Source organism: Bos taurus, chromosome 25 (assembly GCF_002263795.3).
Source record: "Bos taurus isolate L1 Dominette 01449 registration number 42190680 breed Hereford chromosome 25, ARS-UCD2.0, whole genome shotgun sequence".
In the NCBI taxonomy this organism is placed as follows: Eukaryota; Metazoa; Chordata; class Mammalia; order Artiodactyla; family Bovidae; genus Bos; species Bos taurus.
In genome coordinates, this window is record NC_037352.1 from 33,818,753 (window position 1) to 33,831,851 (window position 13,099).

General features: G+C 55.6%; 2 protein-coding genes across 4 annotated transcripts in view; one reads left to right on the top strand and one right to left on the bottom strand.

Moving 5' to 3' along the window:
* Positions 1-1,438: 1,438 nt before the first annotated feature.
* On the top strand, positions 1,439-7,083 carry NSUN5 (NOP2/Sun RNA methyltransferase 5). 2 transcript variants are annotated; one of them, NM_001102303.2, is made up of 10 exons: positions 1,447-1,564; positions 1,663-1,785; positions 2,956-3,130; positions 3,224-3,332; positions 5,222-5,360; positions 5,452-5,567; positions 5,935-6,113; positions 6,290-6,500; positions 6,576-6,716; positions 6,791-7,083. In NM_001102303.2, the coding sequence occupies exons 1-10, from the start codon at positions 1,472-1,474 to the stop codon at positions 6,891-6,893; spliced, it is 1,389 nt and encodes a 462-aa protein (NP_001095773.1). In that variant the 5' UTR covers positions 1,447-1,471; the 3' UTR covers positions 6,894-7,083. The 2 variants fall into 2 exon arrangements, with proteins under 2 accessions (XP_059737408.1, NP_001095773.1); XM_059881425.1 differs by lacking the exon at positions 6,791-7,083 and having other exon boundaries at positions 1,439-1,564; positions 5,939-6,113; positions 6,225-6,500; positions 6,576-6,662.
* POM121C (POM121 transmembrane nucleoporin C) overlaps positions 7,081-13,099 on the bottom strand; it is a 43,844-nt gene continuing 37,825 nt past the window's right edge. For both annotated transcript variants that reach the window (XM_059881591.1, XM_002698191.7), the window contains exons 11-13: positions 10,703-12,364; positions 9,546-9,668; positions 7,081-9,239 (exon numbers count right to left, since the gene is read on the bottom strand). In XM_059881591.1, the coding sequence (XP_059737574.1) occupies positions 9,142-9,239; positions 9,546-9,668; positions 10,703-12,364 (1,883 nt within the window). In that variant the 3' untranslated portion in view covers positions 7,081-9,141. The remainder of the gene's footprint in view (positions 9,240-9,545; positions 9,669-10,702; positions 12,365-13,099) is intronic.

Genomic DNA, 13,099 nt, shown 5'->3' on the forward strand with positions numbered 1-13,099 from the left:
ATTTCTGTGTTATTGACTATGCCAAAGCCTTTGACTGTGTGGATCACAGTAAACTGTGGAAAATTCTGAAAGAGATGGGAATACCAGACCACCTGACCTGCCTCTTGAGAAACCTGTATGCAGGTCAGGAAGCAACAGTTAGAACTGGACATGGAACAACAGACTGGTTCCAAATAGGAAAAGGAGTTCGTTAAGGCTGTATATTGTCACCCTGCTTATTTAACTTATATGCAGAGTACATCAGGAGAAACGCCGGACTGGAAGAAACACAAGCTGGAATCAAGATTGCCGGGAGAAATATCAACAACCTCAGATATGCAGATGACACCACCCTTATGGCAGAAAGTGAAGAGGAACTAAAAAGCCTCTTGATGAGAGTGACAGTGGAGAGTGAAAAATTTGGCTTAAAGCTCAACATTCAGAAAATGAAGATCATGGTATCCGGTCCCATCACTTCATGGGAAATAGATGGGGAAACAGTGTCAGACTTTATTTTTGGGGGCTCCCAAATCACTGCAGATGGTGACTGCAGCCATGAAATTAAAAGACGCTTACTCCTTGGAAGGAAAGTTATGACCAACCTAGATAGCATATTCAAAAGCAGAGACGTTACTTTGCCAACAAAGGTCCATCTAGTCAAGGCTATGGTTTTTCCAGTGGTCATGTATGGATGTGAGAGTCGGACTGTGAAGAAGGCTGAGCGCCGAAGAATTGATGGTTTTGAACTGTGGTGTTGGAGAAGACTCTTGAGAGTCTCTTGGACTGCAAGGAGATCCCACCAGTCCATTCTGAAGGAGATCAGCCCTGGGATTTCTTTGGAAGGAATAATGCTAAAGCTGAAACTCCAGTACTTTGGCCACCTCATGCGAAGAGTTGACTCATTGGAAAAGACTCTGATGCTGGGAGGGATTGGGGGCAGGAGGAGAAGGGGTAGACAGAGGATGAGATGGCTGGATGGCATCACCGACTCGATGGACATGAGTTTGAGTGAACTCCGGGATTTGGTGATGGACAGGGAGGCCTGGCGTGCTGCGATTCATGGGGTCGCGAAGAGTCGGACACGACTGAGCGACTGAACTGAACTGAACTGAAGAGACAGTAGAGGGGTAAGCAAAAGACATCTGCATGTCATAACAGAAGAAATACAAACGACCAATAACGGGAAAATGTTTAACCTCAATCACAGAAATTAAAACATCAATAAGATCTCATTGTTTGCCTGTGATATCGGCAAGGATTGAAAGAAAAACGCAAAGAACTGCGAAGAAGTGGTCAGCCGGGGTCTCTGCGTTGCCCTCCAGACCCTTACAGGAGTGTGAACTGCCACACGCCCTGGAACCACCTCAATGGGTGCTGGGACTTCCGGGTCCGGAACACCCGTGCCCTTTGACCCCGGAAGTCAGGTGGGGGCGGTGCGGAGCCGCGCGCGCTTCGCGACAGAGCCGTAAAGGCGCTCGCGCGGGCACGGAGCATGGCTGTGTACTCGGCGGCGGCGGCCGTGCTGGCCGGCGTGGAGAGCCGCCAGGGTTCGCTCAAGGGGCTGGTATACGCCAGCAACTTCCAGGTAGCAGGGTTCGGGGTTCGTGCCCGGGAGGGGGGCCCCGGCAGGGGGCTAGCTCGGCCCGGCCCGCGTCTCACCTGGGTTCTCTCGGCCGAGCGCAGAACGTGAAGCAGCTGTACGCGCTGGTGTGCGAGACGCAGCGCTACTCCGCCGTGCTGGACGCCGTGATCGCCAACGCCGGCCTCCTGCGAGCCGAGAAGAAGCTGCGGCCGCACCTAGCCAAGGTAACTGGAGGGTGCGTGCTAAATGGCTTCAGTCGTGTCTGACTCTGTGAGACCCCATGAACAGCAGCCCACCAGGCTCCTCTGTCCACAGGATTCTCCAGGCAAGAATACTGGAGTGGGTTGCCGTATCTCTGTCCAACAGGAGGGTGAGCCCCTCCTAACCTTAGGGTCTCTGCTCCGTCGCCGTCCACTGTGTGATGCTAGCAAGTCGCTCCCCCGAAATGAGGAGCGCAGCCCCTCGCTGGTTTAAGAATTGAGAGGAGGTGCACATACTTTCAGTTCAGTTCAGTCGCTCAGTCGTGTCAGACTCTTTGCGACCCCATGAATCGCAGCACGCCAGGCCTCCCTGTCCATCACCAATTCCCGGAGTTCACTCAGACTCACGTCCATCGAGTCAGTGATGCCATCCAGCCATCTCATCCTCTGTCCTCCCCTTCTCCTCCTGCCCCCAATCTCTCCCAGCATCAGTCTTTTCCAATGAGTCAACTCTTCGCATGAGGTGGCCAAAGTACTGGAGTTTCAGCTTTAGCATCATTCCTTCCAAAGAAATCCCAGGGCACATACTTTAGGCGAAGGCAATGGCAGCCCACTCCAGTACTCTTGCCTGGAAGATCCCATGGATTGGAGGAGCCTGGTAGGCTGCAGTCCATGGGGTCGCTAAGAGTCGGATAGGACTGAGCGACTTCACTTTCTCTTTTCACTTTCATGCATTGGAGAAGGAAACGGCAACCAACTCCAGTGTTCTTGCCTGGAGAATCCCAGGGGCGGGAGAGCCTGGTGGGCTGCTGTCTCTGGGGTCGCACAGAGTCGGACACGACTGAAGCGACTTAGCAGGAGCAGCAGCACATGCTTTAACTTTGAGCCTTGTGTGAAAGATTAAGAACAGAAGACCAAAGTGTTGATAGCACAGCAAGCTCTGTTTAGGTAAAACGAAAAGGTGATGTTGACAAGGGAGGAGGGTTCAGATCCAGAGCTTTTCCTGGTGAGAAGCCAGGCACCAGGTTCAAATCGTGACCTGTCCGTTAATTTCTTGTGTGATCTTGAACAGGGTAGCTCACTTTTACCCGTTACTATCTTGATAGGTGGTCTGTTCAACTCTTCCAGTTCCAGCACTGTGGAGTTCCAGGATCTTCATACTCAAGGTTTTCTCGCCTCCTTTCTCCATCCCAGGTGCTAGTATATGACTTATTGCTGGGAAAAGGCTTTAGAGGGCGCGGGGGCCGATGGAAACCTCTGCTGGAGCGGCACCAGGCCAGGCTGAAGGCTGAGTTGGCGCGGCTCAAGGTTCGTCAAGGTGTGAGCCGGAATGAGGACCTGTTGGAAGTGGGATCCAAGCCTGGCTCAGGTGAGCTGGGAGGTGTTGTGGAGATAGGGGATAGCCATCAGGCCCTCGGGAGTGGGCCCGGTTCCTGCTCACTCACTGCTGATTGCTTCCTAGCCTCCCAGGTGCCTCGATTTGTGCGAGTGAACATTCTGAAGACCTGTGCTGAAGATGCCATTGATTATTTTAAGAGACAAGGTTTCTCCTACCAGGGTCGGGCTTCCAGGTGAGTTTAGAACCCTGCCTGAGCATGGAATAGGCTTCCCAGGTGGCTCAGTGGTTAAGAATCAGCCTACCAATGCAGGGGATCCAGGTTTGATCCTTGGATCGGGAAGATCCGCTGGAGGAGGAAATGGCAAGCCACTCCAGTATTCTTGCCTGGAGAACCCCTTGGACAGAGCAGCTTGGTGGGCTGCAGTCAGTGGGGGTCACACAGAGTCAGACGTGACTGAGCATGGAATGTTGTATTAAATAGAAGTGACTAGGTGTCCTTGTCTTGTGCCTGATTTTAGAGCAAGAACTTTCGGCCTTTCCCCATTGAGTGTGATGTGAGCTGTGGGTCTGTCATATGCAGACTTTATTATGTTGCTGTATGTTCCTTCAGTACCAAGTTTGATGAGAATTTTTATCATGGGTGGATGCTGAATTTTTTCAAATGGCTTTTCTGCATCTGTTGAGATGGTCATGTGATTTTTGTCGTTTGCGGTATATCACATGTTGATTACTTTGTGGATATGGAACCACCCTTGCATCCCTGAACTTGGCATCTTGCGCATCCCTTGTTTGAACAGATGTCACTGTTGCACACCCATTTGGTCAGAGTATAAACGGAGTTATCGTACATGCTTCCCTGCTGTCTGTCTGGTCGTTTACTGCTCTGCCTTTGGTGTCTCTCTTCTCTGGACACGGCCTGGGTTTAAGCAGCGTATCCTGCCGTGACTGGCAGGAGAGCCCTCAGCCGGCCTCCCCACGTCCAGACTTTGTTGTCACGCTCATCCTCTTTGTGTTGGGTGCAGAAAGTTCTGGATGCAGATCTGACGCTTTACTCCCTCACTAGAAACCCTTGGCCCTCCGCTGGGCTGTGCCTCCCTGCCCCATTTCCAGGCCCGCCTGCTGTGCACCTGTGTTCCCACGGTGGTTGCTGCTCAGTAGCCACCCACCCCCACCCCCACCGCCCTGCCCCGCCCCTGCACTCTCCTGCCTCCTGTTCTGTCCGTCCACAGCTCTGGGAAGTGGCCTCCTCTCCCTCCGTCGCTCTCATCTGTTGTAGATGTCTCCCTGTCAGCCTTCAGCGTGTCGCTTAGAGACCAGGGTGGTGGAGGATGGCTGTATGTAGGTTTGGATACCAGCTCTGCTACTTGTTGGGCTTCCCTAGTGGCTCAGACGGTAAAGAATGTGCCTGCAATGTGGGAGGCCTGGGTTTGGTCCCTGAGTTGGGAAGATCCCCTGGAGAAGGGAATGGCTTCCCACTCCAGTATTCTTGCCTGGAGAATTCCATGGACAGAGGACCCTGGTGGGCTACAGTCCACAGGGTCTCAGAGTCAGACATGACTGAGCGACTCACTCTTTCTTTCTGCTACTTGTTAGCTTTCTCATTTGAGTTGTTACTCTCGAGTTATTTTCATGTTTTCTACATGGAGCAAGTGAATGGACAGTCCTTCTCCATAGTTTAGAGAACAAAGTTTTCACCTCAGCTCCTCAGGGTACTAATTCTTCCATCAGGAATCAACTCAGTACTCACCTCCCTGTACCAGGCCCCTCTCCCCAGGGTTATGTTCTGATAGTACTGGCTGTTGCGAGCCTAATGTGTGCAAAATCTTTTCTTAACGAGGTTTACATGCCATTTAATACCCACCTACCGTTTTCCAGAAGTACAGAGGCTGAGGCGCCCATGCCTTCACCTCTGGGATCTTCTGGACACAGAGTCAGACCTGAGAACCCCATTCTCTTACCTGCTGCCTCTATCTTATCAGCGTGTTAATATACTTAAAAGTAGAGCAGTTTTAAGCATTTGTCGCATCAGTAAGCAGTCAGGTGACGTGTGACGTGCCTGGCTGGTACCTGGCCTTGAAGGATGCATAAAATGTGGAATAAGCAGTTCGTATTCCCTGGCAGCCTCAACGACATCAGGGCCCTCAAAGGGAAGTGTTTTCTCCTGGATCCCTTGCTGCCAGAGTTGCTTGTGTTTCCTGCCCAAACAGATCTGCACAACCATCCACTGTACCAAGCTGGTCACCTCATCCTGCAAGACAAGGTAGGGAGGATGGGTGGAAAGGGGGGAAACAGGTGGGGAGTGGTCAGCCTGGGGCCTCCGTTCACCCAGCCCCTGTGCTCTGCGCTGCCAGGCAAGCTGTCTCCCGGCCATGCTGCTGGCTCCGCCCCCAGGGTCCCACGTCATTGATGCATGCGCTGCCCCAGGCAATAAGACCAGTCACCTGGCTGCTCTTCTCAAGAACCAAGGGTGAGTGCCCTGGTCAGACAGGAGCGGGGTGGGATGTGATCCCGTACTTTGTAGGAAGAGATAAGGAACACTTATTCCAGGAAGTCCTGCAGGCTGAAAGGAGGCCTTGCCTTTCAGTGTTCCCTTCAGGACCTAGGGCAGTTCCCTAAGCTTCCCAGTGGGCGGCAGGTATGAGCTGTGAGTCCCTGAGCCCTCGGAGCACAGAGCCCAGGCCAGCTATTTCTGACCACGGAGCTTTTAAATTTAGAATTTAAAGACATTTAAATAGCGTGTCTTGACTTCAAGTACGTGTTACTGTGTCAGAGTTGTGGGCTCTTACACGCTCCTTTAAGTTCTCAGTTCACTTCAACTCTGTTCCCCTCCCTAGGAAGATCTTCGCCTTTGACCAGGATGCCAAGCGACTGGCGTCTATGGCTACCCTGCTGGCCCGGGCGGGGGTCTCCTGCTGCGAGCTGGCCGAGCAGGACTTCCTGGCGGTCTCGCCCTCGGACCAGCGTTATTGTCAGGTCCAGTACATCTTGCTGGATCCCTCCTGTAGCGGCTCTGGTGAGATGGCGGGGAGCACGGCCCAGGGCCCCACAGACCCAGAGCAACCTTGGGGCATGAGGGGTGGTCGGGTGTCCTGGCCTGAGGTTTGGTTCCTGTGACGCTTGACAGACGTGCTCTCCTGGAAGCGGAATCTGCTCTTCCGGGCTGGCTGTGCTGAAAGCACTCTTCCCTAGGGATGCCCAGCAGGCAGCTGGAGGAGCCCAAGTCTTGCACGCCGAGCCCGGAGCGCCTGCGAGCACTGGCTGCCTTCCAGCAGCGGGCACTGAGCCACGCGCTCACGTTTCCCGCCCTGCGACGCCTCGTCTACTCCACGTGCTCTGTCTGCCAAGAAGAGAATGAAGACGTGGTGCGAGCCGCCTTGCAGCAGAGCCCGGGGGCCTTCAGGTAGTGGGTGTCCCCCAGGGCCTGGGGGAGGGGGCCGCCTCTGACCTAGAAGCCCATCCCATTTCCTGCCTGCAGGCTGGCTCCCGTCCTCCCCTCCTGGCCGCACCGAGGCCTCAGTGCCTTTCCAGGCGCTGAACACTGCCTCCGGGCCTCCCCTGAGACCACGCTCACCGGTGGCTTCTTCATCGCGGTGCTTGAGCGGGTAGAGGAGCCGAGGTGAGTGACCGGGGGGCCTCCTGGAAGAGGCTGGAGGACTGGGGCACATCTCACTCCCTTTACTTTTCTTCTAGCTCCGGCTCACAAGCCAAAGCAGCAGCGTCAGAGCTGACGCCCAGCCCAGCCCCAAAGGGGAAGAAGAGGCGGCGGAAAGCGGCGGCTGCCCCTGGCACGTAGTGGGCGCAGAGCACCGACTCCTCTCAGGCCCCAGATGGCAGTCTGGTCATGGCTAGAGGAAGAAGACCGGGAACCCTGTTCCTCCAGCTGGAGAGAGGACACTCCTCTGCTTTGGGTCCCCTTCCCTGGGCTGTGCTTTTGTGGGTGACGCACTGCTGCTCACAAAAATAAAACGCAGGACGTGGTCTACGATAGATCACAGTTTTTTTTATTCTTAATGACATAAGCAAGGAGAAAAATCTCACATTCATACTAAAAATTCCAACTAGACTCACAGGAATTCAGTCTTCGTGTATAATGGAAAGTCCCAGCCTCCCGTCCCTGTCCAGTGCACGTGCGTGTCCACACCCACATTTCCGCGCTCACACTCGGGACGGGGGGCTCCTGAACCAGCTGTCCTGCCTGTGGAGCTGAGGTAATCGAGCCGAGGGTCTACCTTCCGTGAGGTATAGGCAGCAGCCTGATTTCTAGACCCGTGCCCGCCCCTTCCCATCCGAGCAGGTACTCGGGACTCAGGCCCCCCACAGCTCCACACACAACAGAGCTCTCGGGGTGTGGAGGCGCATCCCCCGCCACGAACCATTCACCCTCAGTCACAAAGGGGAGGGGACTAGTTACACCTACATCACATTATTCATAAAATAAGAATTACATTTTGTTTCCAGAAGGAGCTCAAGTCCCTCAGGAATGCTGCTGGGACAGCACCTGAGCCTCCTCTTCACACAGGCATAACTTAACTCTACACAACTAATTTCTAGTCAAATAGCATTTATACTGAACCACCTCAATGAACCAAGCTTGAAGGAATTTAAAAGGCAATTTAGCTTAAATACAAAAATAAATTTTTATTGTTAAAAAATGTTTAAATATTTTTTTTTTCTTTTAATTTAGACACACGCATTCATACTTCTCCCAAAGAGGATGGGCATGGCAGCAAGGCTCATGGGCCTGGGGTAAGGGGTTTGGGAACAAAGGGAGAAGGGAAGGGATGGAGGGAGGAAGACAACAATTTTAAAATGGTTCACTAATTTAGGGTTTCTACCGTATACTACAGACACTGAGGCTAGGTAGGTGGGAAAGGGCAAGCACAGGGCAGAAGCCCTTCCCCTTGGCCCCATGCTCCTGGGCTGCCAGCCCTTAAAGTCGAAACACCATGTCAGAATTCAAGGCTCGGCACCTGGAGCCGCAGTGGCGCCACTGTCCACGTCGCTTAGCAAGGCCCCAGAAACGAGCAACAGTTAATAAGTCCGGCACTACCAACATGCCGCCACTCACACAATTCAATTCTTCCTCCAAACTCGATTCAAAGAGCAACAGACGTGAGCATCAGACAAAACAACACAGGACAAAGCTTTAAACAGACGATCCCGGAGAGGCAGACGGGCCCAGTGAGGTCAACGGGGATGATGGGGGAGCCGGCAGCTGAAAGCAGCAGGGTGGGGTGGCTGTGTGGGGGTGTCCTGCCTGTGCCAAGAGCTTCCCTCTCCCAAGGGAGGCACCACCCCTGGGTCTGCCAGGCTAACAGTCTTGAGCCACCAAGCTTTGAGGGGCCAAACTGGCAGAGTGGGCTGGAGGTGAAAGGTCAGCTCGGACTTGGCAGGACGAAGTGGAACAGCAGGAGCTGCACCTTGGAGCTGGGGTCTCCAAGGCAAAGCTAGACTCAGGACCATTTTAAAAGGAATCGACCCTGCGAGGAACCGGTGAGGGATGAAGCAGCAAGAAGTGGGGAAAGAGTCCCCTCATGGGACTGGAGGGGGAAAGCCACTTGTACAGCCAAGCCAAGCCCGGTGTGGCTTCAGGGACGGTCCACCCCAACCCATCAAGTGCACAGAGATGCAGGTGGCAGGGCTTGACCTTCTGGCCTCCGGCCAAGATGGCTCTCGGGGGAGAAGGCGGGCAGCAGGCTGCCTGCCTGAGCTCACACACTACACGAGCGTCGGGGAAGGAAGTGGGCAGTATGTACAGATGTTTCTTTAGTTCTCTCCAGCTTCACCAGTTCAACTGTTCAAGTAAGGTAACAGGCTTCTGCCCTGCCACGTCCCTCCCCCCATGGCCCCCCAACCTGGGGCTTCTGCTTCCTGAAAGAGGGAAATAGCCCCGGATGCTGCCACTACCTCCCTGGGGGCTGAAGCCAGAGGCCTGGGGTTGGTCTGCTTGACGGAACTAGAAGGATCAGAGGCTCTTCCTAGCAGGTGCCGAGGTCCAGATTTGGGCAAGGGGTGGTGGGGGGCTGGGGGAGGGACGAAGGCTATTTCTTGCGGGTGTGCTGCCTCCGGGCCTGTAGCCGCTGTCGAGCCCCTGGGGTCTTGGATCCCGCACCGATGGAAAAGGAAGGGGCTGTCGATCCTGGAAAGATTCAACAAGATCTCATGAGGGCGGCTGGGACCCGGGAGCACTTCTCTAAAGAACACTGGGTGCTGGAAAAAGGCAATCCCTCTGGGAGAGGCACTGGTTAAAAATGCAAAATCACAAGACCACAGACAGTCTGGGAACAAGGCCTGGACCAACATTTTCACCTGGCTTCCGAGTGGTCAGTTGCCCAACTCCAAACGTGGGCGGTGCTGGACTCCTGGATCGGCCTCAGACAGCTGGATGCTGCCAGCCCGCCCCACCCCTCTCCAGAGAGGAGACAAGGTCACACTGGCCACTTACCGAAAGGTCCGACTCCGACAAAGCCTTGGGCAGGTGTTGAGGACGCCCCAAAGGAGAGGCTGCTGCCAGCTGCTCCCACCCCAGGGGCTGGGGTGTTCTGACCGAAGGTGGGCGTGGAGGTGCCTAGGATGGAGAGAGAGAGCTGTAGGGACCAGGCTGGGGAGCAGAGGGGGAGGAGCCTCGAGGGAGTTCGGCTCCTGGCAGGGCCTTCCCGCAGGATATCTGGGCTCTGGGTCCCCCCACTGAAGGACAGCACCGAGCTTCACACCTGCTACGCTGGGCGAGCCTCCCAGCTGGCTGCCAGCGGTGCCACGGCAGGGCTGGCTTCTGGCCACCTAAGGAGCAGGGCCCCTGCACTCCCTCGGCCAGCAAACCCAGCACAGGGGCCGACTCAGTGGACCTCCGCCTTTAGCCTGAGCCCGATTACCTGCCCCCTGAGGACTAGATGCGTTGTCTCTCCCCTTGTTCGCTTGTCCTCCCCTCTCTGCCCTATGGGTCCCCTGAGGCCCACTGGGACTCCCCACCCAGTCCTGCTGTCCCTTCAGCCTCGCCTTCTCATGTAGGGGGAGGCTGGCTGGGGGGTGGTGGGGGGGTGGAAGGCAGATTTCTGCCACTCAAGCTTTCCCTCCTCTCCCTCTCCCACCTCATCACCACCATTGCTCCAGACCCCACCTCCCCCATGGGCACTGACTCTGCGCCCACCTCCCCAGAACACCTGGCCACCACCCATCCCACTGTACTTGCTTCAGATTCAACAGGTTGGCTTCACCAGCTACCACTTAATTCAGGCCTACGTGTCACAACTGAACATGGCTGGGAAAACAGCAGTGCTGACGGGCCTCACTCACAACATCATGAGCGTGTGACGCTGCCTGTGATGCTACACCCTCTCCCCAGCTCCGAAGCGACTACTTGGGAGGTCCTGCGAGGCCCTCTCACACCCGCCTCCACCCACACCCCAAACCCTCCTCGTCAAAGTCTCGGAGATTAAGTCCATTACTTTCTCAGAAAGGCATTCCTCTGCACTCAGTAATCACGTATTTTACCAAGAAACTGATACTGTATTGATGCATTTAATGCCCATCTCCTTACTACCCCTACATAAAGCTCCAAAGAGTGGACGCTGCCCAGTGGGCCAAGTCAACTCGTGATCATACCTCCAAACACAGGTTTGCTGTCCGGCGTGCTGGTCACACTGAAGGCAAAGGACGTGGTCTGGCTGGGCGTGCCCAAGCTGTTCTGACTCAAGCCTCCCCCAAAAGGTGCTGTGCTGCCAGTGGCCCCACTCTGTCCTGCCCCGAAGCCGAACGCTCCAGAGGCAGCGCCGGTGCCCGGGGTGGCCACACTCATCCCAAAGGCCCCGCTCCCAGCCAGGGTGGCTGGTCCCCCAAACATGAAGGGCGATGGTGTCGTGCCGCCGAACACCGAGCCGCTGGTCCCGCTGCTGGTAGTCTGGGTGGTAGCGCCAAAGCCAGAGGTGGTGGCCGCACCAAAGGAGAAAACAGCTGTGGCGCTGCCAAAGGCCGGCCGGGTGGTGGCGGAGGTGCCGAAGGCGGAGGGTGTGGCTTTCAGACTGCCAAACGCCGGCTGCGCGGCGCCGCCGAACGCTGGCTGGGCTGGGGTCGGCGCTGGGGTCGCAGTCGGGGCTGGGGCCGCAGAGTTACCAAAAGTGAAAGAGCTGCCAAAGCTGGGCACGAGAGCCGGCTTGGCAGCCCCCTGAGGCTGCCCCTCAGCGGCCCCGAAGGTGGGCTGGGGGTTGGCGCCTGGGTAGGATGGGAGAGGGGGCTTGGCGCCCGAGGCAAAGGGAATGTTGAAGGCTGGGGTGGTGGTGCTGCTGAACGTCAGCGTGGGCTGGCCGGTGGTAGCTGGAGCGGAGGTGCTGAGGCTGCTGCCAAAACCACCGAAGCCAGTGCTGCTGCTGCTGCTGCTGCTGGGGGCTGTCTGAGGGGCACTGGGAAGTGACTGGCCAAAGGTGGTGACTGATGTGGAGGCGGGCATGGCGGGAGGCTTGCCAAATTGGAATATGGAGCCCCCAGCTGGGGTGAAGCTGGCACCAGAAGTCGGGGGAGTCCCAAAGAGGAAGGGCTGGGAGGCGGAAGCAGTGGTGCTGGTCACGCTGCTGAGGGTGCTGGTCACGCTGCTCACACCGAAGCTGAACGAGGGCTTCGGAGCAGAGTCTGTGGAGGTGCTGGCTGTGGTCACGGAAGTCACTGTGGAGGTGGCAGTGGCCTGGCCGGTGAAGAGAGGGGCACTCGTGGTAGTGGCCAGAGTAGCTGTTTGCTTCAAGAAGGGAGTTAGCCCGGGCACAGATGTGGGTGGCCCCACACTGCTAAAGATTGGCTTGAAAGCGGGGGCTGTGCTGCTGGCAGTCGTGGGGAGGGCCGAGCTGGAAGATGTCACAGCCGTGACCGTGGAAGGGCTAGAGGGCAAGGGGTCCCCACTCTCGCTTTTCAGGGGGGCCACAAAAATGGGCCTGAACATGGGCGATGCTGAAGACGCAGCAGGGGCTACAGAAGCAGGAGGGTTGGCAGCTGGGGTGCTCAGCATTCCAAACAGGATACTCTGCTTGGGGCTGGGAGGCGGGGTGGACAGGGCCTGGGATTTGGTGGACGTCTCAGCCGAAGGGGCCGGAGGGGACTTGGCGGCATCGGTGACGGGTCCTGGGGAAGAAGCCGGGGTCAGCCCCAAGACAGTAGTGGTGGATCTGGAGTCGGAGGAGGTGGCTGGAAGGGCTCCTGACTGTGAGGAGCTCAGAGAGGCCAGAGGACTGGGTGTCTTCGGGGGCGAATCGGCCACAGTGCTGGTCACTCCAGCAGGTTCTGTGGAGAAAGAAAGTGGAGAAAGCAAATTTGAAATACTTCAGATGTGACAGTGTGGCGAATCGGCCACAGTGGTGGTCACTCCAGCAGGCTCTGTGGGAAAGAAAGTGGAGAAAGCAAATCTGGAATACTTCACATGTGACGGTGCTCAAAGCCCAGCACAGTGCTCGGGATTCAACAGTCAACAATTACGACTAAATCCATGTCACAGAACTTAAAAGTGTTCATTCCTGAAAACAGGCCAGTGTTCGTAATCTCCACCCTTCACAGATCATAAGAAAGACTTCAGAAGAGGATAAAAAGTGGGCCCTGTTGGGGATGACATGTACAGAAATGAAGAAAATTCCAATCACCTGAACTTAAGTCCACTTAATAATCTAGATACACCTTATACAGCTAACAAAGATGCACTGGCCTGTATTCACCTGCCAGGTCCAAGTAGAGAGCATATAACGTGAATGAGGAGGTGGTCTCTGAGCCATCTGATACCTGACACATTCTACGATACGATACAGTGCGGCAGAGGAGTGTGTGTATATGCAGTGCCAGGAAGGCTGAACAGCAACAGACCTTGGCAACTTCGAGAAGAGTAATATTACCTTGTGACCGTAGTCTAAGCGTGGGATAAGACATCCTAACCATGTGATCACTGACACTTCCGGGATACCTCACGAGGTCAGCGTTATTTTCTCATCTTACAGATGATGACAAACAAGGCTCAGAGGAGCTGAGGGA

Coding starts and splice junctions, on each gene's coding strand:
- NSUN5 (NM_001102303.2), top strand. CDS start 1,472: ATGGCTGTGTACTCGGCGGCGGCGGCCGTGCTGGCCGGCGTGGAGAGC. Junction 3,333..5,221: donor TACCAGGGTCGGGCTTCCAG/GTGAGTTTAGAA, acceptor ATTCCCTGGCAG/CCTCAACGACATCAGGGCCC. Junction 5,361..5,451: donor ACCTCATCCTGCAAGACAAG/GTAGGGAGGATG, acceptor CTGCGCTGCCAG/GCAAGCTGTCTCCCGGCCAT.